The 26,063-nt window shown below is 44.5% G+C and overlaps 1 protein-coding gene across 8 annotated transcripts in view; it reads left to right on the top strand.

Moving 5' to 3' along the window:
• Positions 1 to 16,418: 16,418 nt before the first annotated feature.
• TCF12 (transcription factor 12) overlaps positions 16,419 to 26,063 on the top strand; it is a 281,225-nt gene continuing 271,580 nt past the window's right edge. For 2 of the 8 annotated variants that reach the window (XM_078854657.1, XM_078854656.1), the window contains exons 1-4: positions 16,419 to 16,794; positions 18,084 to 18,240; positions 18,646 to 18,742; positions 19,546 to 19,618. In XM_078854657.1, the coding sequence (XP_078710783.1) occupies positions 18,668 to 18,742; positions 19,546 to 19,618 (148 nt within the window). In that variant the 5' untranslated portion in view covers positions 16,419 to 16,794; positions 18,084 to 18,240; positions 18,646 to 18,667. Of the gene's footprint in view, positions 16,795 to 17,727; positions 18,241 to 18,645; positions 18,782 to 19,545; positions 19,619 to 26,063 lie in introns of those variants that run through there. The other 6 variants (XM_078854655.1, XM_078854654.1, XM_078854658.1 and 3 more) reach the window with 5 other exon arrangements.

The raw sequence follows: 26,063 nt of genomic DNA, 5'->3' as shown, positions 1-26,063 counted from the left end.
GTTCCTCATGGGCAGGTATCCTCAATCAAAAAACCCTGGCACTAACTGCCAGCCTTGCTGGCAATCTCAGCAGAAATATCACTGGTTAAATGGACTATAAAGATAGTCAGTTATGCTTACACCCAGAGAGCTGGCCCATCCAGTGCAGGGTGGAGGCACGCTGGCAAGGAGAAGCATGCATTGCACTACCCCTGCTGTATCCATATGGAGACTGAACTTCAGTCTCCAGTTTCTCAACAGGTCTATCAAGCCAACATCTTTCACAGGAACGAAAGCCATTGAAAAGTAAGGGAAAGGGGTAAGTTTTAAGTGAAAGACATATCTCCTTTACTCTAGACTGCAGCACTCCTGGCCTCAGGCCTATCTGTCATAGGCCAATGCCCTAATGGGAGATGCAACATGTGAAGGAAGTCCAAAATGAGAGTCACAAAATAATTATTCACCCAGGAAACTTAAAATTCTGTGGGATTCATTCCTTTAGTGGAAATAACTCCTATAAACTCAGCTATATTAATTTTTGTTCCTGAAGTAAATAATTTTCAACAATAAAAGGGAGAGAAGTGGGAACACCAAATTTGTGGAGAAAGTGTGTAGTCTTGGGACTAAAATGAAGTATGCCTCTGAAAATGAGGTATACTTAAGTAGTATATAACCCTAGGAGTTGCAGCACCAGCTTCCATTTGCCCCAACAGCCCATCTTCTCACCAGCAGAACTCCTTAACCAAGCAAGACCCTCATGTCCGTAGTACCAGCTCCCCTAATCCCCCCCCATATCTCCCCAAAACCCCCTCACACTCGCACTGTTAACCTTGCCTGCATTTCCACCTTTTAAAATCCATAAGACTTTTTGGCCATTTTGTGGGCAGTCCACCAAAAAGGATTGAGAGTCAGTGAAATAGAAAACTTCATTCCCCGTGGCTATCAGGCCAGCACATTTCCGTGAATATGACATTCAGGAATATGTGTTTTTAAAAGATTTTAAACATTAAAGCCTATATTATAAAATTGATTTTTAAATTTAACTCCTCTTTGAAATCAGTTTGGTTTTTAAACCCATTTTGTTAAATTGGTGCAAATCCCTGGGTGAACACTTATTTCGGTTTAAGAGTGGCTCATTTGGGTTTAGTTTAAATCTGTTCCTAATTGACTTAATCACATTGAAAAGGTCTGATTTAAAGCAAAATAAGAGCGTCCACATAGCCTTTTGCACCAGTTTAAAATAAAATCTTAAGTTAAACTGGTGCAAATGTCTCAGAAAGACAAACCAAGTCCATTCCTTGAATTCTGACCACTAGGGGCAAATGTCTCCTCCTCAGATCCACAGCATACTATTCAGCTTTGATATTCTGGTTTCCCTGCATATATATCTTATGCTCATTCTTGTTTCTGGGCATTCTGCAGAGGTAGCAAGAGCAAGCTGGAAGATGAGAAGTGTCGGGTGGATCTGAGAGGGAAATTTTGTACTAAGATGTAGTAAACAAAAGACCAAATAAATCACCATGTATATGAAAAACTTGTCTTGCCTTTTGAGTGTATTGATGAGCTATTTCACTTGCCACGATCCTACTACTCAACAATGGGAATCAAACTGCAAGGCTTGGAAAAAATGATTATGCTAGAGGACACAAGGCTACTTTGCATATGAATTTAGTATAATGTAGTTCTTGTTAAAGTCTTTTGTGAGCCATGAAATAGAAAATAGGCACGTTGATACTAACGGTTACATTACACACATACATCACTTCAAGGCTTCTTAATTCTTCGAGTGTGTTGCTCTGTGATCTCCTTCCTCTCACTCTCCATCATAATAGAGGGGGAGGGAGAAGTTTAAACCAGAGTAAAGTTTATCGATATTTCAGGCAGCCAAACATTTAATAGTGCTCAGCCATGCTGGGGGAGCTGTAGTGCCCTAGGAATGCTGGTCACCTTGATTTTAAGGACGACATCAACTATCATAATTTGTACTAATGGTCTTCGCATGAGTCCATAAACCAGTTTGGAAAGAACAACATTTTCTGCTCTGGCCACAGAGCCATTTGTCTAGTTGTGTTGATTGAGCTCCCCGTTGTTTCCATGCCTGGTGCTGTGCTTCTCATTGCAATTCTTCTCCAAGTCACAGACACCCACCTTATTCCATGGCACTATGCAATACCATTAATCGCCAGTTGCTCAAAGGTCAAGTCAGAAATGTTCGTTCTGTGCAGGTTTTGTTTCAGAGTGTCTTTGAAAAGTTTCATCTGCTCTCCATGCTTACAGTTGAAAGGGAACATGCTTACACTTGCCAGAGCTTAATTCAGAATATAAGATGTGTTTAGATATAGAGGTCTTAGGCATACAAATTTAAATGGCCAGCCCTTCTCAATTGGGTGCAGATCAAATAAGCCTTCATGCCAACTGAACTAGCTTTTGCCAGGACTTCCGTCTGATGGGGCCCTACAAGGCAATCCCTTCTCACTCCATTTCCACTGTCTCATCATGTGGAGGAGGGGAGCTGGACTTATGGGAGGCAGTGTCTTCCTATTACAGCCTGCATGAGGGGATTATTGAAGTAGAAGATTCATGCTCAGAACACTTCAGAAAGGAGGGGCAAGTTTGTCAGCTCAGGGCAGGAATGGCATGTGTTGGGCCATACTGAACTGCTCCCCTGCCTTGCTCACATGGATGGACTGCTCCCCAAATCCCCTCTCTTTCCCTCCCTCCCAAACCACACTGATATTTCTTTCTTTTCCAAAAGGCACACTCAGATGTGCTGCCTTAAGGACAGAGCAGTGAGAGCACAGTGTAGGCCCTCCCACCCCACCCCTCGCAAGTCTGAGCAGTGCTGTGCACCCCCTTGTCCCGGGCCATGCAGCATAAGGTGTGGGAAGAGTAAGGGGCTCACCAGTCTCTCCCCCCTGCTGTTCCCTTTCATGGCCTGAACTAATCCCCAGGTCCCATCCGCCATCCCGACTCCTCTCATAGTCCCAGTGTTGCGAACACCCCATAGCAGGAATTCATCAGAGAAACCCTGAAAAGTCGCTAGATGTCACTATTTAAGCATTCTAAATGCATCAAAAACCTTTGACCTTTGACCTTGCCCAGATGATCAGATTTTACTGGTCTCTTGGATGGTCACTTAGAGCAGCGGTCAGCCGGTGGCCAGGAGCATAACCTACACAAGGGAACATTTCAAACAGATGCAATAACAAGCGTCCATCTCACATGAGGGGGATCTCTCTCCCCCCAATGAGCGAGGGGCACCCAGGCTACATCCGAGTGAGAGAGTCTCTCCCCGTAGGAGGGGAAGTGGGGCAGGTTCTGTGGAGGGAGGAGGCAGGAGAGGGTCCGTATGAGGGAGTCTCCCCTCCAGCAAGAGGGTGGGGGCAAGGTCTCTGAGCGAGTATCCCCAGCAAGTGGGGGGAGGCTGCACTCACTGGAAGGCCGCGGCCACATAGCCAGCGCGGCGCTAGTTCTCCCAGCAGCTGAAACACCATCTTTTCTTCTCCAACTCCGCTGCACGCAGCCAAACTACCCTAGCCCAGCCTCCTTCCTCTGCATCTCGCCAGGCCTGACAGGGGGAACGCCAAGTTGTTTATCCACTGGAATGTGCGATGACTCCTGGGCCAGGCTGCCCCTGTGGATCGACATCTCTGGCTGCTGCTGCTCAGGCCTCCCCAAGCTTGGCGAGTTTGCTGTCTCTCGTCCACACCTTCCCTGCCACCCCCGCCCCGGGCTCAGGACTGCCAGCAGGATCGTGTAGAAAGAAGAGTGCGGAATGGATTTTATTACAATTTTGTGACTATACAAATTTGCAAGTTCTTTCTCTGAACGTCACTGTAATTGGTAGTGAAAGTCACTAGATTTGTCTCTGGTCACTTTGACACTTATTTCCTCCCTAGGGGAACTAAAACATTACTAAATCTAGCAACAAAACCGCTAAGTTGGCAACACTGTGCCAGAGAGCCTTTGGCTTGACCTAGACAACCCTGGCACACAGCCTAGCTGCGGAAGCCCCTTGCCTGTCCCAGCTCCTTGCTGGGTGGGCCACGACTCCAGCCTAGCTGCCCACAGGAGGAAGAGGGAGGAAGCTGGGCCGCCTGGGGCCACCCCCATCTGAGTTCACCCTGCAGGTCCTCAGCGTTCCTTGTTCCCAGGAGACCCCATCCGTGGCCAGCCCCACTCACACTGGAGAGGGGAGGGGGTGCAGTACTGCACACTGCCGGCCCAGCCTCTCCCAAAGCAGCTGGTAGTGATGTTGCTGCATCCTGCAGGGGAAAGTTGTGAGGCGGAGAACAGTGCAACCAGGACTATTTATCCGCTGCCACCATAGGGCTCCATCTTGCTCTCCAGGCAGGCTGTGCTAGGTAAGGGGCCTGTATGTCCAATAGCCCCATAGAGCTTCCTGCCACAACCCATACTCCTTTCCCTACCACCTCCAGCTGCAACAGAGTTGAGCCTTTCCGGCCCCCCTTGTGGGGTGGGGGGGAAGGTTAGGTGTTGCAAACATGAATAATCAGTGTTTGTGTAGGCCGGGTTGTTGTAGCCAAATGGATGGCAGCACATTACAGAGACAAGGTGGGTTAGGTAATATCTTTTATTGGCCCAACTTCTGTTGGTTCCTTTCCCAGACCTGAAGAGCTCTGTGTGGCTTGAAAGCTTGTCTCTCTCACCTAGAGAAGTTGGTCCAATAGAAGATATTACCTCACTCATCTCTCTCTAATCATTATTTATCTCACTGGTAAATCCAGGGGCTGCTGCTACCAGTTTGACTGTTAAGAACGGCAGTCATGATTTCCCAAGAAACTCAAAGTAACGCATCCTCTCAGCAGTACTTACTAGCAGGAGTCGAGGTGGGAAGGAAATTATTTCCTCCTCCCTCCTCCCATTCAATAGGTCACTTAAGTTTCTGTCTTCAATTACAATTTTTTCAGTATTTTGGGGTTTTCATCAAACAACAACGTTTGGGTTTTGGCTCATGAAAACCTTTAGCTCAAAAAAAAAAAAAATTCACTGAATGACTTCTGACTTAAAAATAGCCAAATTGATTTTGCTCCCTTAAATGAATCAAATATATATATATATTTTAAAAAGAGACATAGTCTGGTTAGAGTTTATCATGGCACCTTTCAGCCTGAAGCAAATGTTTGCAACTCAGTTATAATCTACGGGGGGGGGGTGTGTGAAGGGGCAGTTCACAGAGATTGTTGTATAATCTTAATAAGTGTGATGTAAACAACACTGTTAATAATAGGATAGTAAATTCAGTTAAGTGGTCTACATACAGTAATAAGCATTATTAAATCAATGGGCACCCAAGTAAAGGTGCTTAAACATTTTCAAGATACTTTTCTAAAGTTTGTTTCTGCTGTAAAGAAGGTTTGGAAGGGTCCAGAATCCGTCCCTAATGGCCCTATCCAAAACCTACTGAAGTCAGTGGGAATCTTCTCACTTACTTCAATGGGCTTTGAATCAGGTTCAAAGACCCCTTGTGGAAAAGTTAGCCAGGAAGTGGGATTGTTCCTGTCTATATTATTTGCTAGGAAAAAGGATTGCCTTGTGTTTTCCAGGAAGTTTGCTGGAATTGTGGGAACTGGATCACACAGTCATGGTGGTGGCAGGAACAGGCCAGCTGGGCAAAAATTGATCCAAGATGGGTGGTTTGCTCGTAGTGGTATCTTTTCTGGATTGGGGAATTTGCTGAAGGAATGAGGGAATTTACCATGGGTGAATAGTTTACTGTGGAACCCAGGTGCTCATATGTGATTTGATGGCAATGGCTTGCTAGAAATTCAGTCACGGGGCAGGTGTTTTGTGAAGACATGCTCAGAGACATTGTAGGGGAAGAATGCTCTGTCTGGGTGGTAGTAGGAGAGTTGTACTGAGTGGAATTTAAGAATAAATAAAACAGAAGATGACTTACAGACTTTGTCATTGTATTCACACAGGCATAATACATTAAATAATAATACAGAATAAATTCTCACATCCCTAAATACATAAATGCTATTCTTTTAAGAAGTGCGTAGAAGCCAGTGCATGCAGCCTAGGAGAACACTGTATGAACACGGGATGAGGTCTTTCTGTTTTCAGGTTGCTCTGCTCAAGTGATCTGGGTCTTTTATTTCTATTCCTTCTTTCATGTCCTATGTAGATCAGAATAATCATTTCTTTACCATTTACAGGCAGCAGGGTACATCAGTCTTTGGTGGCTGCTTGTTATTCGTCTCACTGTATTTCTTGCCATATCTTTTGGGGCCCCGTAAGCGCGTTCGGCCAGGGCCATCACTCTCTGGGGCGGCGGGGAACCAGACCGCCTCGCTATTTCTGTCAGGTGTGTCGGGGAACTAGCCTGCCTGAGCAAAGAGTTCAATAGCAAGGCCCAGGCCCTGGGTCAGGGTGGGGCAACAAACAGTCAGTAGCTCAGGACCCTCAGGCAGGGGCTGAGCAGAGAGCTCAATAGCAAAGCCCAGGCTCCTGGCTCCAAGCAGCCTGGGAGAGGGGGAGACTGCCACCCGCGAGATGGGTGGCAGGGGGACGTAGGCCCACCCACTCCACTGCGTCCCAGCCCGGGGCCCTAGCAGCAGCAGAAGACCCTCTGCTGTGTCAGTGGGGTTCCTGGCCGCAACACACTGACATTGGCTCTGGCAATGTTGCAGCCTGACTAGGGTCAGCTGCCCCCAGGCTACTTCCTGCCTTCCCCTCTAGAGGTACCTGGGTCTGGCCAGCATCCTCCAAGGGGTCACACACCATGGGCTCCTTGGGGTAACTGGCGCTCGGTTGTCTTGGTGACTCCTCAGGGTAACTGGCGAATGGCAAGCTTGGCAGCGTCTCTGGGCTCAGGCTAGCATCAGACATTGGGTGGTCTGGCCAGTCCTCGGGTCGGCCGCCAATTGCCGTGGTCTCCCGGCTGGGAGCTCTACCACATACGTTTGGCCTCTCCCATGGCTGTGATTCAACTGAGCTCTGGAGTCAGGCTCTTATACTTCCGGTCCTGCGCCTGACCTCTGAGGGGTGGGCGCAGGGTTGGCTGGCTCCGCCCACTTTGGCGTCCAGAGAGGCTTGTCACTCTCCGGAGTGGCAGGGAACCAGACCACCTCGCTACAGCTCCTTATTCATTCGCATGGCTTTGATTCTCATTTACACTGACAACATTTGAATCTTTTTATCCTTTTTTGGATGATATTAACCACCATACTTGCCACCATTTAAAAGATGTTTAACTTATATGGGTCAGAAGTTTGATGTCTAGATGGACTTTTGTTGCTTGCTTCTAAGGCCTGAATCTTGTATCCCAGTCAATGTTTCCATACTATGTCTGTTGTCTATGAACTTGAACAACAGTTTTGCTCCAGGTAGGGCTGGTTTTGCTCATAAGTTGTAAAAAATATATAGTTGACTCTGCTGGTGGCCAGCCTACTGGTTGTTGTTTTGACATCTCACATGTTGACTATTGCAATGACTTATTGACCTGTCTCATCTATTGCTGCCTGCAGTCCAGACTACAGTGTCACGGTTGATTTTTTTCTATCACCTGCATCTCTCACATTATATATCTCCTTTTAAGCAGCTACTGATCATGATGATGATAAAATGTTAACTTTGATTTACTGGTATTTTATGTGGTTTAGTTCTTTGTGTAATTTGTGCATAATCCTGCTCATTGTTCTATATCACCTTTATTGCTTGTGTTATACCATCTGTGGCCTACATCATATCTAGGCACAAGGCCTTCTTGCCTCTGCCCCTTTCCCAAGCTGGTAAAATTACCCTTTCCTGGTGATATTTCCACTTGCAATTCTCTCATCACTTTAAAAAGGAAAACAACATTTTGTGTCTGAATTTTTGTAGTTACTTTTGATACATTTCTTTTTTGACTTTGACTGTACCACACCTTAAAACTTATAAAAGGTACTTTGTTTTACAGTTTCTGGTATATAGTGTGACCAAGGTGGTACACCTGAAGTGTATGACAAACTGCATCTGTTTTTGTAAATTTGTAGGCGAGAGGAAGGGAGAGAAACAGATTGTGAAGTCAGGAGAAAGACAAAACTGTTCTGAAAATAAATTTCAACTTTGTCTAAGTTATTAGTAACAGCCAAATTAAAGTGATTTAAAAGTGTTTTAGGTTGGGATGCTGTCCCTTAAATTAACAAGATATTGTGTGGTAAATACTAATGTATAGGTTATAACTAATTATTGCCTTAAACTACAATTCACATGTGAATGAATGTCCTTCAGCCCCTTAAGCACTCTCCTGTGCTTACTCTTCCATCACCAGGCAGGCTAACAATAGGCATCCCAATATCCAACTCCCTTGCAATCATTCCTCTGTGATACCCAGCTCCTGACACTGGCTACTCACAGAAATTCCAGCTCCTCTACACCCAAAGGCACAGCGTACCAGTTTTACCTTAAACTACCACGCCTGTAAACCTTACAGCATTTGTGAGCACGTATAATAAAATAAATACAGACTAACATGGCTGCTACTCTGAAACCTACCTCCTGGGACTAATTTCTATTCCAAATCCATGAAGCATACTTTCAATATAAATACATTATTCCTTATGTATTGTCAATACATACATCTCACAATGATTGAGTCTTGACAAGTTATGAGCTTTCTGTAGATAACTTATATGTTACACTTTATGGATAAATATCCTGTAAGCCATGTGTTTGGTGTAGTGAGTTTCTCAGGTCTGAGGTGGGAGTTTGCAAGGAACAGGGGATCCTGTGCCAAGGAGTCTCTGTTAACCCACTTGTAGGCACAATTTATTCCTGTACATGCTCCGTCCCACTAGCTCTCACCTATTCCTTTCCCATCTGACCCTTTATATGACTCAGGTGCCTTCTCTTAATCCCACTTGGGAGACAGATATTCAGTCACAGGTGCAGTGGACCCTGCTGCCTCTTAAAGGGGCCAGTCACCCTGTAACAACATCCCATAATTCATTTGTATTTTGCCAGCACTATTTTCAAACTGTTGTTAGGCAGCCTGGAGGACACACTGCTGAGCACCACAATCATGACAGTCATTAATTTGAACAGGAAGAAGATGCATATGTGTTGGCAGTCACACAGGTGGATGGATTTAGCTGAGTGGGTTCAGATAGCTTTGGATGCTGCAGTGATATAGCTCTAGGTGAAGAAGGTGCAGAGGGATGAAATTGAGCAGTTATTCACGTGGGGCATATATATGGAGCAGCTTCATTGGCAGAGCACCAGTTCTGAGCTCAGTCAACTAGTACTGACTAGTGGGACAGGATAGTGATGCAGAACTGGGATGACCAGCAGTGGGGGCAAAACTTCAGAATGCAGAAGGCTACATTCCTAGAGATCTATGAAGAGTTTGTCCTGGATTTTTTTCCCCCATCAATTTTCCTTTTAATGATCTCTAATAATCATCATCATGTCTTATATAATCACTTCATAAATATATTTGAGGGAAGCCTCCTGGGACGGGAAGAGGGCACCCCAATGGCACAGAGGGTGCAGATGGCTCGAAGAGCAATAGCAAAAAGGAACATTGGCACTAATGTGGTGTCTCTGCTGTCAACTGAGACCCTGCTCACTCAAGTCCCCATCTTTCCATGATACAGAGCACTCTGCTGGGCCATGCCACTGCCTTGTCCCATGCTTTCCACTAGCTCTGCCCGAGTGCCATCTCTTTACTCCCACGCAGCCCTGCTACCCTTTGGTACATTTACGTTCTGCACCTCCCTCCAGGATCCTGCCACTGCTTTGGCACAGTGCCTAGCCCAGTGGAGCAGCCGTGTAAAGTTGACATGATCTTGCTAGGCAGTGAGCCTTGGTCGCATGCAGTTGAGCCAGCTTCAGCCCCATGTGCCATTTTAATATTAGAGGGAGACGAAAGGATCCCTCTACGCCCATGCCATGGATAGTTTCATGCTGTCCAGAGTGTCTCATGACTGTGAGTGCCTATCTCAGGGCAGGCTGTCAAAAACAGGGCAGATACCCCAAACTGATGGTGTGTTCTGTAATTACATTTTTACCAAGCCAGCAACAAATGTGAACTCCTGGATCACTGGAACAGTCTCACCATGAAGTCAGTGTCTCATTAGATTCTCCAATCTATCTTGCCACACCGACAAACTGGACTTACTGATGATCCACTTACACCAAAAGTCACACAATATTCAGGTTGTTTCTAGTCCCAAGAGAACAGTCACTTACCCTGGATCAACTGGTAACCTCGATCTTACACCAAAGGCAACAGCTGCAGCCAGTCCTGTAATAAACTATGTAAAGGTTTATTAACTAGGAAAAAGAAATGAGTTATTTACAAGTTAAAGCAAGCAAACATATACATACAAATAAGTTACCATCTAGATCCTAAAAGTGACAGTGATCTGTAGTGTTGTAGTGATCTGTCAATTCAAAGTGTATTTCAGGGAGGACACAGGGGTAACCCCTGGGGATCTCTGTCTCAGTTTAAAGTCTCTGGACCTCTCAGAGTTCAAACAGTGAAAAGATGGAAAATTTTCCTGCAACCTTGTTTTATTTTCTTCATTCAGCATCCAAGTCCACAGGAGAATCTTTCTTGCACCTAGCATATCCAAGATGGGATAGGGCCATTAGCCAATCCTTTGTATTGTGATGTTCCTAGATGGCTCCTCTGATTTTGATACTCCTTCTGGATAGGAGAGGGAAGGGGACAATTCCCATGCTTGGTTTCACAAGTTCAGAGCAAACATTCTCAAAGTTATAAAGCAAAGCTTACATATTTTCTTACAGCATGGAATACCAACATTACAATAGAGATTAATGTATGCAGCAATTTATAACCATTTCATAGAGTCTAAGCACTAAATGCATTCTAAGACTAATACCTATTTTGAGCAAAATTAACATACTGGTGAACTGGTCTGGTCTCCAACTATGAGTTTGTTAGTTCTTAGCCTGCAGTCTTGGCAAGAGCTGGCATCTGGATTGCCAGCATCACAGATAGACCAACTGAGGCCAGTCTCCTTTTAAACACCCTCAGCCCCAAGCCAGCTCCCCTGCCTTAGCCACTCACTCCTACTGTGATCCAGCCCAATGTCTGACACATATCGGGGCGCCTGAGGAACAAAAAGCTGGACCTGAGGGCAGAGAGTAGTAGAAGTAATTGCTTTAGAGAATAGCATTAGCAGAACACCAACATGAGAGTTCCCCGCAGCATGGAGAAGTGTGTGTTGCCGTCACCATCTAGAAGCTTGTCCCCACTGATTGCTAATAGTCAGTTTGGTGATGGTAGATCAATTGTCAGGGCTGTTGTCATGGAAGTTTGAGGCTATGATAAGGGTGCTGCTGTGTTGGGTCATAAAGCTTGGCAATGCACAGGTGTTTGACGGACTTTCTGAACTGTAGAGAGGTAACTGATGGGATGTATGTGCTATTATTTGCTCCTCCTCCAAGCCCTGCATACCAGGCCAAAGACTTAAATGCTTGCTGTATTTTTGCACAACATCTGTAAGAGAACAGGACCTCTGGTAATGCTCTCACAACCTGCCCATGCTATAAGGATGTGGACCACATTTTTGCAAGTGATGCCATCACTTCATCCAAGAATGAGGTGGTGGACAGTTTTCCATAACGCACCCTAAGCAACATGGCAAGCACCCTGAAGAAAGTGCCCTTGACCCCACATATACCATGAGGTCCAACCAAGAGGAAATTTTTCTGGGCAGCCAAGAACTCTATGACCCAGCTGACGTGGAGTTTACAAAAGACTCCCACACAGACAGACAAACTGGAGCTGCTGTGGAGGGATGCTGTACCAGTAAGCACTGAGTAGTATAAATGGTACATAAATTCTTAGTTAATGAAACGAAACTACTACACATTGACACAATAAAGAACCAGTTTTTTGGTAATTTTATTTTTAAATATTTTGTCAAAGTGTGTCCAAAGATTTACAATACAGTAAAAAGTTGATTAAAAAGCAATTAAAATAAAATATATGAAATTAATTTATAAATCAGTTCACAATGGAATCTAAAACAGCCTACAGTAGTATTTATATTTGGGTAGCACCCATGGGCCCCAACTGAGATTGGGGCCTCACTACGCTACTGTGTGGTTTTACAACTTCTTAAAGGTACAACCCTTTAAATATATCCTGTACATGAAGCTCTCTCCAGTATGATAGCCAGTCAGTCAGAAGGAATAGCTCTTGAATATCTTTGCTTTCTTTTCAGATTGGGCTATTTCTTGTCCCTTTGCTTTGGCTAGGCACTAGGACCAGCTCTGGGAGTGTCCCCTCTTCTTCATTTGCTCTGACAATGTCTTGTAGATGTCTGCATTCTGGTGACTCTTCTCCACATGGACTAGAAATGCTGCTCTCCAAAGAGGGCAATCAAGTCTTGCAGCTCTGCAGAGGTCTACCCAGGAGGGGGGACATGGCTGCTATAAAGGTTATGTGACTGTGTGTGATTTCACCACTACCTAGTATCAAAAAGGGGCATACCTGGTTGCCTGCCAGCATTTAAACTAAGAGGTGACATATGGTCCAGATGACCCAGGAGCACTGCAGGGTGCAGGTGTGAAGCCATGCAGTAAAGGATAGCAGTGGGAGGACTGCCAGCAGTAGACTAGTTAGGAATGTGTCCACATAAACCTTAAAGGCAAACAAAATCACTCTGAAATAGAGTTACTTCTGTTCCAACTTACTGTGGCCTAAGATGCCAAATAATCTGATTTTTTAAAAAAAAGGTTGTGTGTGGATACAAAGCTCTGTAATGCGAACAAACTAAGTTACTCTGATGTAACATCCCGATGTAGACAAGCCCTCGCTTTCAGACCACTCCAGCAGCCCTCCTACCTATATCCTCTTATTTCCTTCTCTATATCCTTCCCATTCCCTACATTCTGCTAAAATGTCTTTACTAGTTCCTCACTTCCTCCCTCCTGGAGTTGTGCATTTTTCATGTCCTTGCAACTTGTTATACTTAGACCCGCCTCCTGATTTATATAGGCTGAAATCCCTTCAACCTCTTCTTTCTTTCCCAAGCTTTTTGTCAAGCCTTGCCACTCATTCTTTCTTTGTCTACATTAGCACCCGCAGTGTTGCTAAATCTCACAATTGTATCATGAGCCTGTAAGCGCCAGATCCTGGATTACATGAGCATCTCAGGTTTCATAAAATGAAAAGTAAGTTTCTAGTCCTCATGGTTGCAGAGAAAAGCTTGCAAATGTGAACCCTAAACAAAACAAAACAAAACAAAAAGAGCTCAAAATGTATTATTTTTAAAATTTGTGGTTTTTAAATCAATTGTACATTAGTATAAACAACTGCTATAATAAATACTGTATGTTAATGTTTGCAGCTACTTTAATCTATTTTTCCATAGTATATTCATCACTATGTCAATATTTTTCATACTGATAAAAGTTTGAAAGAGAAAACGCCTTTAACTGCATTTTCATGTTACAGTAGATATAGGCTCCTCCTTGCTACAAAAATATTTGTTAAAGTACAGTTTTAGTGAAACATGTAACACTGATCTCTCATTGGGTGTTTTCCTCTAAAGTGGAACATTATTTATACATCAAAGAGAAAAAAGGACATATTTATGTCCCTCCAGGGCATAGGGAATGAAAATCATTGTGCTGATATTTTAATACAAATTACTTCCTGCATTTTTAAGTGACAGAAATATGAATATTCATAGACTCACAAGGCCAAACGATCTCTCCACTACATGGCACAGAGGGGCGCACAAAAGAGGAAAAGGGTTTGGAAAGCCTGCAAATCAGCAGTGTGTCTGTACAGGGGTTGGTAAGTGTTGTCTGCTTCACCCTGTCCCTTCCTCCTGAACACTGCACAATTTGGAATCTGTAGAATTGGGTATGGGAAGTTTTGAAGCAGAGGGGGTGGAGCCAGGCAGCAGCTGCTGTATGTAGCATGTTACTCTCCAAATCCGGTGGATCCATGCAGGAATTAACACTGCTTTAAGCAGTATTCCCTTTCCCACTGTGCATTCTACCACCTCCCCAGGCCCTCCACAGAATGTGTCTGGATCTGTAGCTTTTCTTCCACACAAATCCTAAGGTTCTCCAGGGTTTGAAGACTGTTTTCTGTCCCCCACCCCACCCCCAAATGAAAATGCAGTAGTAACTCTGCAGGTTTTTTTAAGTTTACTCACTCACCCAGGAGCTTTTTGTGGAAAAGGAGCATTCAGCCCTTAAAAACTAGAGTTTGAGAAAAAAACCCGAGAGACTTCCACACATCGGCTGTACAAAGTGGGCTGAGGTCTAGGTGGTGGCACCTACATGCCACCTGGGGGCTCTGCAGGCCTGAGAGATCTATACATCCTAACTTCAGGCTATGCAAAGGGATCAAGATCTTTTGTTATTATGAAAAGCCCTGTGTGCTTGCACTAGGCCCACTTTACTGTTACTTTTTTTGCAGGTATTTCTGTTGTATCTGAGCACCTCACAAACATGAATGAGTTAAATCACAAAACGCCCCCGCAAGGAAGAATAGTAGTTCCGCTTTACAGATTGGGAAACAGAGGCAGAGAAATATTAAGTGACTTACTCACATAGGAAAGCTATCACAGAGTTCAGAATAGAATCCAAGTCATTTAGCTTCCAGAGCCACTCCCATTCCTGTATCTCAACCGTAAGACTATCTCGTCTTGCTTAGCTCTATCTGTTATGCAGAGGTACTGGGTTTGTGTATGCATGTATGCATTTTTGTATGGCATGTGTGTTCCCTATGGTTTGGTATGCGGGTGTCTTAGTTATTCATTTTTATTATATTTAACAAACAGGAAGTTTTGTCAAAATCTGATAAAGTAGATCAGTATTAGCTTTGCCACATGGTAACTGTCAATCAGAAAATTTCAAACTTGATATAAAGTTATATGTGTAGTTTTTACTCTACATGGTGTGTGAATATGTACTAATGTATTACAAGTGTTCTGGTGGTGGGTGAGTGTGCTAGTGTATTTTGGCACATTGTATATTTTGTGTTTTAATTGTGTTTTGGTGCATTGGGTTTTGTTTGTTGTATGTATTCTGAGTGTTGTGCTTGTTTTGGTGTATTGTATGTGCATGTTTGTTTTAAATTGTATGTGTATTGTGTTGTGTGTTTGTGTTTTGTGTACCTATCGTTTGTTCTAGGTAATGTTTGTGCATCTTTGAGTCTATTATAAATGTATCATGTTTTGGGAATTTGTGTTGATATTGTGTTCTGGCTATTATGTGTGTGTTGGTGTATTATGTATGCATTATACTTTGTCATGTGTGGATTATGTTTGGATATTGTGTGTGTTTTGTATCAGGACTGTGTGTTGTGTACAGTTACATGTACTGTGTAGCTCATGTTTGGGTGTTGCGTGTGTTATGTGTAGTGTCTGGGTCATGTCTGGGTGTTGCCTATTATGGGTGTGTGTTTTGTATTGCTAGGGGTACTGTGTGAGTCATGTCTGGGTTGTGTATTGCTATGTGTATTGTGTGTGTTTGTTGGGTATTGCTGTGGGCTCTGTCTGGATGTTGTGTGGGTTCTGTATTGTACGGTGTGGGTCATGTCTGGAGGTTGGGTAGATTGTGTATTGCTGTGTGAATGGTGTGGGCCATGTGTAGGTGTGATGTGTGTTGTGTACTGTGTGGGCCAAGTTTGGGCACTGTGTGCGGTGTGTATTGCTATGTGTATGGTGTGGACCATGTTTAGGTGTTGTGTGTGGGTTGTGTACTGTATGGACCATACCTGTTGCTGTGGGGTGGTTATTGGTGGCGTGGGCCATGTCTGGGGCTGTGTCAGGTGGCTGCGTGGTAGGGTGGCCAGACAGCAAATGTGAAAAATCGGGACAGAGTGTGGGTGGTAATAGGAGCCTATATAAGAAAAAGACCCTAAAATCAGAACTGTCCCTATAATGCTCAAATAAATTGGTTAGTCTCTAAGGTGCCACTAGTCCTCCTTTTCTTTTTGTGAATACAGCCTAACACGGCTGCTCCTCTGAAACCTATAAAATCAGGACATCTGGTCACCCTACAGCATGGGCCCATAGCTGCTGGAACTAGGGATGTGCTATTACAGCCCCTGGCTTGAAGTGGTTTCCATTATATGCAGGGTTTACACTTCGGTTCAGTGGCTCTCAGCACCTCTACTATACAAATTGTTCCAGCGCCCTGGCCTGGGCCCTGTCTGTATCTCTGGGGTGATTATTAGTGTCGTGGGCCATGCCCAGAGCTGCGGGCGATGTGCGCTGGCTCCACCAGCTCCGTGCGGCGCTGCAGGGGGCTCCCTCCCGGGCTGGGCAGCCGCAGGTTCCCCCGCGGGGACCGATGGGGAAGGCGCTCCCATCTCAGGCGATGCCTTGCGGTGCCAGGCTCACCCCGGAGCTGGGGGCCCTTGTGCTGCTGCCGCCGTCCCTGGGCTCCCCGGAGCCGCCCCGCCCCGCCCCGCGCCGGGCTGGGGGTAGCCCTGAGCGCACAGTCACAGCGGCACGGCACGGGGAGCTGGGGTCAGGCCCCGAGGCCGCCGCCACCACCGACCGGTGCCTGCGAAACCGGCCCCCCGGCAGCGGCGGCGGCGACCCCTCCTTAGAGCCAGCCAACACCGCGACCGCGGCCAGGGAAGGGTTAAGTGTTAAGCTTGTGCCTGTTCCAGCATCCGCGGAGGGATACTAAGCCGGAGCCTTGAACGCGGTGCTGCGGCTCCGCAAGCAAAAAAATGTCTGCCTAGGGGAACCCACAAGTTCCTTCCAGCGGGGGGCGGGGGTGGTCGGCTCTGCCTCCTACCCAGCGGCCCGGCCGCTCGCGAGCGGGGCCCTGCTGGGTTCGGACGTCACCGCGGGGAAGGAGGTAAATTTGGGCCGGGAGGGAGAAGTTGGGATAGAATGGGGGCAGGGGGTTGCGCTGGGGGGGCAGGGGGCCGTGCTGGGAGGGCAGGGGGGGTGCCCTGGGGGCAGGGGGCCGTGCTGGGGGGGCAGAGGGGGTGCCCTGGGGGCAGGGGGCCGTGCTGGGAGGGCAGGGGGGGTGCCCTGGGGGCAGGGGGCCGTGCTGCGGGGGCAGAGGGGGTGCCCTGGGGGCAGGGGGCCGTGCTGCGGGGGCAGAGGGGGTGCCCTGGGGGCAGGGGGCCGTGCTGCGGGGGCAGAGGGGGTGCCCTGGGGGCAGGGGGCCGTGCTGGGGGGGCAGAGGGGGTGCCCTGGGGGCAGGGGGCCGTGCTGGGGGGGCAGAGGGGGTGCCCTGGGGGCAGGGGGCCGTGCTGGGGGGGCAGAGGGGGTGCCCTGGGGGCAGGGGGCCGTGCTGGGAGGGCAGGGGGGTGCCCTGGGGGCAGGGGGCCGTGCTGCGGGGGCAGAGGGGGTGCCCTGGGGGCAGGGGGCCGTGCTGCGGGGGCAGGGGGCCGTGCTGGGGGGGCAGAGGGGGTGCCCTGGGAGGGCAGAGGGCCGCCCTGGGGGGGCAGAGGGGGTGTCCTGGGGGGCAGGGGGCCGTGCTGGGAGGGCAGGGGGGTGCCCTGGGGGCAGGGGGCCGTGCTGCGGGGGCAGAGGGGGTGCCCTGGGGGCAGGGGGCCGTGCTGCGGGGGCAGGGGGCCGTGCTGGGGGGGCAGAGGGGGTGCCCTGGGAGGGCAGAGGGCCGCCCTGGGGGGGCAGAGGGGGTGCCCTGGGGGGCAGGGGGCCGTGCTGGGAGGTGAATTCGGGGCTAAGGAGCTGCTGGGGTAGGGAGGCTGTAGAGGGGCTCCTCTGAGGAGTGACACTGGTGCTGGGAGGCGGGGGCGGGCGCTCTGCTGCGGGGTAGGGACTCTTCTGGGTCGGTTCTCTCAGTCTTGTCGGGGACTCTGGCGGGGCTGTAGCGGGCAGCAATTCTCCGGCTCGTGTTTTATGCGCCCCTGGTCCCTGTGTATGGTCTGTCAGGGAAGGAAGCGCCCGCACTAAGCTGGCGCTCCTGGGAGGACTGGAGCCCTGAGCACTCGTTCAACTCGCAGGGGCTAGGAATGCGGCACCGTGTGTGTCCCGTCACACGCCAGCCTGCTCGGCGCGGGGAAAGGAGCGGGCCCCCAACGCCGCCACCTCGCCCGGCCGCTGCACTTGTGGGTGTCTTTGCGGTGCAAAGGCAGATCGCTGGTTTCAGAGACTGTTTATTGTTTGCAGCAGCTTTGGGGCTCCGGAGCTGGTAGTTACAGCAAATTGTGTGTGTGGATAAAGCAAATTATTCCTCTCTGGAAATCAGGCAATAGCAATGCTCAAGCAGACATGGCTCTGCTGAGGCACATCCACAGCCCAACTTGTCAGCTCCATTGTTGCGAAAACAGTGAGTCACTTAATCTCTCTCTCTAATTTTCCAGATTTTGCTCGGGTTTACCTGTTTATGCCTTTTACTGGCCCAGGGCGATCTACCCCTTCCTGTCACTTCAGACTCACTTGTGTGTGTGTGTGTGTGTTGCCTGAGGTGGAGTAGAAATTGAATGAGGGGAAAGGAGGCAGAGGAAACTTAGAGAGTTGGCTAGTTTGAGAAGCTGCTGCTTGCTGATCTCATCCGTGTGCTCTGTTAAAGTGAGGCTTTCCCTTCGGATTTCCCCTCCCCCCCATCAGTGTAAGGGATGCGAATGCTTGAGCCCCCTTCTTTGTTAGGGACAGATCTGTCCGTGCACTGAATGGTGTCGGCACCAGCCCAATGGTAAAGTGCTGCGTGTCTCTTTCCCTCCCTGTGTTTTAGGACGTAATTGAAGTGGAGGAAGATGAATCCTCAGCAGCAGCGGATGGCCGCTATAGGAACCGACAAGGAACTGAGTGACCTGCTGGACTTCAGTGCGGTAGGATATTCTTCGAGGTCTTCTTATGGCTTCTCCACGGTAAAGCGAACCAAGAAGTAGGGGCGGCAGCCTGCAGGGCTTGGTTGGGTCCGACTCAGCCAATGTGCACACCTGAACTTTGATGTAATGTCTAGACTTCCAGATTTAATGCTCTAATACCAGCTGGGTCAATTGGTTTAACTGGTTAAAATCGGGCTGACCCGGAGATGGCGTAATCTAATACTTAATCTTTGTTAAACTGGTGTGTGGGACTGATAGTTTGTGAGGATTTTTCTTGTTCCTTTAAAGAAATGTAACTTGCTGGTGCTTAAAAGCTGCAAGGAAGTCCGTTGATACTTTGTTTTTCAGTCTTGGTTTGGAAATTACAAGCAAAGTATTTTCTGTGTGATGCTTTTTTTCAGACTGATTTTTTCAAAATACATAATTTAAAACAAAATAGAAAAATAGTGCCTCTTGCAAATTGGCTACTAATTAAAGTTATCCTGTGCCTTTAGAGCTCATAAAATAACAAGCTATGTATTTTGAGCAGTAGAATTTATGATGTATAATAGACTTTAAATTACTGTAACAATCTCAGGTTTTCCTGTTTACATTGCTTGCATATACAATAGAGGGTTTAGTAGCATTGGTGAAACTGCAAAGATCATTCTTGATTACTTGTTTTATGATTCTTTTGAATGTGTTAAAGTCTGTTTTCTGGAAGAAATATAGGCCAGTGAACTGTCATATGTTGAGTTTTTTTAGCCGCAGACAAGATTTATAAACTTAACTTAAACATCTGTTGTTTTTTGTTTGTTTTGCAGATGTTTTCCCCACCTGTTAATAGTGGGAAAACTAGACCAACTACATTAGGAAGCAGTCAGTTTAGTGGATCAGGTAAGATGCTGTTGAGAAACCTAAAGTTCAAGTCACTGAATTTAGATATTTTAGTTTATTTTTTATATGCAGAAAAAAACCCACTAATCTTTCAGTTGCACACATCTTCCTACATTTGACATAATCAAAATAATTGAAGATGCCTTATTTTGACCTACCTGATTTTTAGTATAAAAGGCCCATAGTTGTCTTTCATTGTGGCTTAAAATGCAGTTTGTTCAGTTCAGCACAGTGGAACATCCAGTATCTCTAATGGTTCTGGCATGCAAGTTGGGTTTGATACATGTTGGGTTCAGAATGTCCACTTCTTGCTTTTTGTTTCAGTTTTGATAAATTTGAACATACCATTTTAATGTGTTACCGTAATATATCAAATAATGAAATAAATCCTGAAAGACTTGTGAATTTATTTTAAATATCCATCCTTATGAAAATGATCAATTATAGGATTAATACTTCACTAAATAATATATGTATAAATACAATCAGAGTGAAATAATTTCATAAATAAGTGGAAAAATTATGCATGTTTGTTTATGTATTGGTCATATTCTAGTGTGGAAGTCTAATTTTCTAATAGCTGCATCATGTTGATATAGAAGAACTCTGGCCGGTGGAACAAGTCTCTTTTTTTTCCTTAATTAGTACAAAAATTTAAAGTATGTGGGATTTTTAAAAATACACCTATATTTTAAATGCTTAATTTTTAAAGTCGTCTAGTTTGGCTTCTACAAAGAAAAGAGCAGGATAAATTAGGATACTAATTTTGGTATGTGTCAATATATTTATCACAATATTATATGTTTTGAAACAGTAAAGGGAAAATGGTGCCTCTTTTGTTGTCTCCCTCTTCACAAAGTTCTCTTTGGAGCCTGTTTTGGTACAGGAAATTACAATTTCCTTGTGCTCTGTATCCTTCTGAACTTTGGCAGATATGATTCTCTCTCTCGTTTAAGCCTTGTCAATACTGCTATGAAAACCAGCAAATATATTAACAAAAATATGTTGTATTTATTTCACTACTTTGTGCCTTTTTTTTCTTTACTGAGAGAGTATCTGCTCTATATATTGTCAATTTTCAGAATGTTGGGGACAAACCTGTAATACGAACTATAAAGTCAACTGTATAAAAGTCTTCATACTGCATAGTCCTCAGAAATAATATTTTTTTAAAGAAACAATACTATTTACTCATGCAGTAGTGATGTTTCTAGTTTTCTAATTACTGTGTGTATCTTGTATGATTAAAAGAAGGCTTAGTGTTTTTATTTTCAAAAAATAAAAAGGTAACTTTGTAGGACACTTATTAAATTAACAGTCAAGTATTTCTTTGAACATAAATAGTAATGTTGCCTATGTATATTTTGTATATTGTTAGAGTTGCTAGAGCAGTCTAAATGTATTAATGGTGGCAATATTAAAAAATAAGAGTTCTTGTTGAAACCTTTTTCTTGTATGATCTTGGATTATTTAAACTCGGAGAAGGGGATTATTTAGTATCCACAACATCTTGAAAGTGAATGAAATTTGAAAAAAAATAAACACACAGTAATTTAGAGTCTCAGAAGAATATATTTTCAGAAATTTCATAAAATATATATATGGGATTTTGATTTACTCATTGCATGTTAAAATACTTAAATTTATTGTAATTTCAGTACAGGGATCTGCACGCCATATGTTGGTTAACCAATCTTTCATACAAACCTTCAGGTGAATTTCTTTCCAGAAATCTGCATCATAAGTGGAGTGTGTAGCTTTTCCCCCAAACTGTCCTCCATCAATTGGGTACATCTTACAAATACAGCTAGTAAGAATTTGCTATGAAATCAAATGTTACATGGTCAGGAATGGTCTAGATAATACTTAGTCCTGCCTTGAGTGCAGGGGACTGGACTAGAAGACCTCTTGCGGTCCTTTCTAGTCCTATTATTCTATGAGTCTTTCTTTAAATTTAAGAGAGGTGCAAAGTGACAGGGTTTGTATTATGGGAAGAACAAGGAGATGTTTTGGTTTTTTTGTTTTTCCTTTTTCCTTAGTTTGCTTTTCCTGGATAAGTACATTTACATTCATGTCAAACAATAAATCTTTAGTGGTCAATATAAATCTTAAAAGATACCATTCAGCAATTGGTGATTCTGTTTGCAGGCCTGCTTCTAGGCAATGATTCCCCAGAAAAGAGAGAGCACCAAAGAGCTTAACCAGAAAAGTACAATCTTTTCTTTTTGGGAAATAGTGTTAATGGTTGCTTGAATTTTTTTATTGGGAAGCCTAATCTCTTCTGATGTGTGACATCATCACAGAGATACTATGCATGAGGGAATGCATTACAGCTGTCTCTCAAGCTACAACTTCAACAGAAGCCACTTTCCCATGAGAAGGATAGTGGGATATTGTATACCAAACTATCGCTTATACCATTCTCATGTAAGAATAACGACATCTAATAACACTTAACCGGATACGTTTTAGTTCACAATGTTTCTGGTTTTAGGGACTGTTTGGTTATAGACTCTCAGTTCCCCACTGCAAGGCAATCTGTTACATAGATTCTGTGTTCCCTGTATTGTTACAGTGACCTCAGTCTTGACCTAGACGGATTACTCTCTGCAGGAGTGAGAGGTGACGAACTCTGTATTAGCTCGGTTCTGGGACATTGTTAGATATCAGAGATGCATTTTTGAGATGATTGACAAAGTGGAAGTAGTACAGGTATTTAATTTCTGACACCCAAGTTTAATTCTGCATTGTGATCTTGATTTAATTTTAAGAATATTCTGTAGTTTGTAGAATAAATGTTTGAACATTATGTTTGGTTTTTTTACTACTAGAGGCCAAATTTAAAAAACGGGAAGGAAAATATTTCTTCAGGTGTTTGCCCCTTAGGGGTATTCAATACCAAGAAATACATTATGCATGGATTTGTAAAACAGTTTTGTTTGTTTTACCATGGAGAATGTAGCTATGTCTATTTTTAAAAGGCTTACTCATTTTTGATTTAATACACAGAATTTGAGATATAACCTATTTACGTCTGTTTGAGTCTTTCAATGATTGTGCTTGCAATTATGCCTTTCTGGATTACTTTGTGAAGATGGTGCTTCCTTTACTATTTTTCCATTTTTAAAATAATTAGCTTTTTATCCTTTTTCCAAATGTCTTGTCTCAGCTGGGCTAGAGTAGTATTTGTTTATTGAAACACTTCTTAAATGTCCAGTTTAAATCTACTAAAATGAAAGATAAGTGTTTCAGGACAAAAAAATTAACTGCTCTGTGCCAGTCGTAGGAAGACAAACAGCTATTTATGAGTCTATGAAGTTCTTGTTGAGATTTGTTTCAAGGTACAATCCTAGAAAATATAAATTAGAAGGGTGGGAAAATGCCAGCTATGTTAGTTTATTTGATTGTTAATGGGCAAACTAACAAATGTCCAAGAATGTCTGATTGCTTCTTTGTTTTTCACACTTTAGCTTCTCTAGGTGATGCGGATGAAAGGGTGAAAGTTGCCCATCTCTTAGTGTTGCAGCAAGCATGATATGATTTAATACAGCCATGTTTCGGTCATCAGTTATTACAAAAGTACATATGTAACTGAATGTAATAAAACAGCCAGTCAGGGTACTGTGACTAAAATTTGTTGTTTGGCAGGGAGGTACCATAGGTTAACACACAAATGTTGTGCTTTGGAGTGTTGGACGATAAGGTGTTTAGGAATTTGAGAATTACACTGCTTGGTGGGTGTGTGGAATTTATGGGATCAGAGTGTTTTTATTTTTTGTTTTGCTTTTAGTTTTTTTCGGGGGAGAGAGTTTGCCTTCTAAAGGCTCATCATTTGTGAATGAAAGCTACGGGTGAAATAAGTGACTCTGATACATCATGGTATTTTACGACTGTAAATCAAGTGAATTGCTGATAATGTCAAATAATTTAATTAGATTAGTGATGGGAATGAATATATTGGAAAAAATAACCTGATACAAAATAGGAATGACAGAGTTAAATTGCAAAGATACTTTGCTATTGCTGTCTCCTGCTAAAACATAACAACCTCTTTTCACCCCCACCCCTGTATTGCTTTCATTCTCTCTATTTCTACAGTCTCCAAGATGGAAACTGCTTACATTGCCCAGGACTTTCTGTACTGGAATTTAAAATTTTTTAACTAAAAATGTTTCTGTGATAGCCTGACAGCAGGAAGCGTGATTTAGAATGTAGTAAAATGAATGTCCAGAGGCCATCCATCAAAACCAGATAAGTCAAGTGTTCCAAAGCTGGATGGCTACTTTTACCTGATGCTTTCGTCAGAAATGTGGAGAGACTCCCATTAAGTGCCATTTGTAACAGGCAAATTCCTGTCTTCTGCAATAAATTAGTGTTTCTGTAGTTCCCTTAAATAGTCAAAATGTTAGACACCTGTTGCCTATGTAATTGATTTGACGTGCACACAATTGCAAGTGTAAAACTATATGCCCAAATTGGTGTCCACACTGTGCATGCACACACAAACCCTTCTCTCCTCTCCCACCTCCCCAAGTCATGCCTATGTGCACAAGATCATTTTCCTGCTCTAGTCCAAATGCTTATATATATTCACACAGCAAACGTACTCAAGCAGTTTCCCTTTCTACCCCTTTGCATGTTAGAGTTGAGTGGGTTTTAAAGAGAGTGGCTCGGCATAAGCAACCAACTAGGGGCCTGATCCAAAGCTTAATGTAGTAGAAGAAAAGCCTCACATTAACTTCAATGTCCTTCGAATCAAGCCCTTTGTGTGCAAATTGAATCTGCACAGAAATTTCTTGGATGCAGTACAAGCATTCTTCCGTAGCAGATCTAGTTAAATAAATAGTCAGTTTCACCAATTATTAAAACTCTGTAGGAATGACTTGTATCATCCAGGTTAATTGCCAGAGTCCCCCTTGAGGGTTAGATTAGCAATTCTTCATACAAGGCTCAGGAGATAATCTCCTAGGTGGGGTGAAATGACCCATAGAGAGATAGTAGTTAGTCCATAGCATATCTTGCAGAGGAAAGTTATTGATTTTTGCAAGCCAAACTTTATCTTTTAGTCTCAAGAAATATGTTTGAGGAGTAAAATAAACAGGGACTACACTTCACCTATGCATCAAAAATTCATGGTTCTTAACCTTTCAAGCTACAGTCTTTATGAACAGAACTTGAATTCTCAAGGAGAACCAGTCACCACACCATCCTCCTTGTCTATATACATCTGGTGAAGTAACCTCTCTGCCTGACCCTGTTTCCTAAATTCTAGGAGTTGACAGGTGATCCCATGTAGATGAAGAATTCAGCCCTAGAATGATAAACATGCCAGCCCACGACAATCATTTTCTTACTTACAAATAAAATGAAGAGGTGATCAAAGATCTTATACTTTGGGAATTTGGTCATTATTCATATTTTTAGTTGTCCAAAATACTTTGTGGTCCTCGTGTATATTTTTCATGAATTGATTGAAGGCAGGTAAGTTGAATGCATGTGTTCTATGCACCAAAGGTCTAGAGTTGCACATGAATAAAAGCCTTAGATTATACATGCGTGTTGCTTATTTAATAATAGGGGCTATGTATAGGACTTTGTAAAACATCCTTAAAGCCAGAAGCAGGCAAAACTTATCTGATGAACCCAAAACTCTGCCCATGTTCACAAACCTTCTTATGAATGTGGTGAGAATTCTGGGCATGTTTTGTCTTGGCCCTTTCCAACTGGAATACCTTGTCTCTACCCCCAACAGATCTAGAAGATGGTGAAAGTCTGACCTAGGGCTTGAAAACCATCTGATTTAGAATTAGGGTGCTCAAGAATTTAATTCTGGTCCACTGCGCCGACTGTGTTTGAGGGTCTAGCAAGAAGGCTCACTGCAGTTGAATTAGGGGCACACTGCCTACTTGCTCCAGATCTTTCTTGAATTTGGAAGATGCGGAGCTGGGCATAGGTTTATTTGCTGGCTCCTTTTGGAAGACAGGAATGATGGAGTGGGCTAGTTAGCTGGCCACATAAGGCTGCTTAAGGTAAAGGGGTACTCCTGGGGGAATTCTGTGCCACTGTGCATGCCCAGAATTCATGTGTCCTGCAGAATTCCCCCCCCCCCTGCAGAAAGTACCTTCTGCCCCAGAAGTGCTACAGTTCTGCCTTTCGCCCACCAGAGGACACTGTGGCGCCAGTACAGCCAACAGCATGAATGCAGTAGGCTGTTCTGGTGCCACAGCAGCCTCTGGTGGGCAAAAGGCGGAACTGCAGCACGTCTGGGCCAGAGTGTATTTTCGGGGGTGGGGAATTCTGTGTATGCGCAGTGGCACAGAATTCCCGCAAGAGTAGAAGTTCATCACAGCACCTGGCCCATGGAGTCAGGTTAGGACAGAGTGGAGCGCATAGGGTTGCTGGGGGGGTGTCACAGATGGGTTCAGAATGGCTGGGGTGGGGGACA

Source organism: Lepidochelys kempii, chromosome 10, assembly GCF_965140285.1.
Source record: "Lepidochelys kempii isolate rLepKem1 chromosome 10, rLepKem1.hap1, whole genome shotgun sequence".
NCBI lineage: Eukaryota > Metazoa > Chordata > Testudines > Cheloniidae > Lepidochelys > Lepidochelys kempii.
This window is presented reverse-complemented; position numbering and strand designations above follow the sequence as displayed.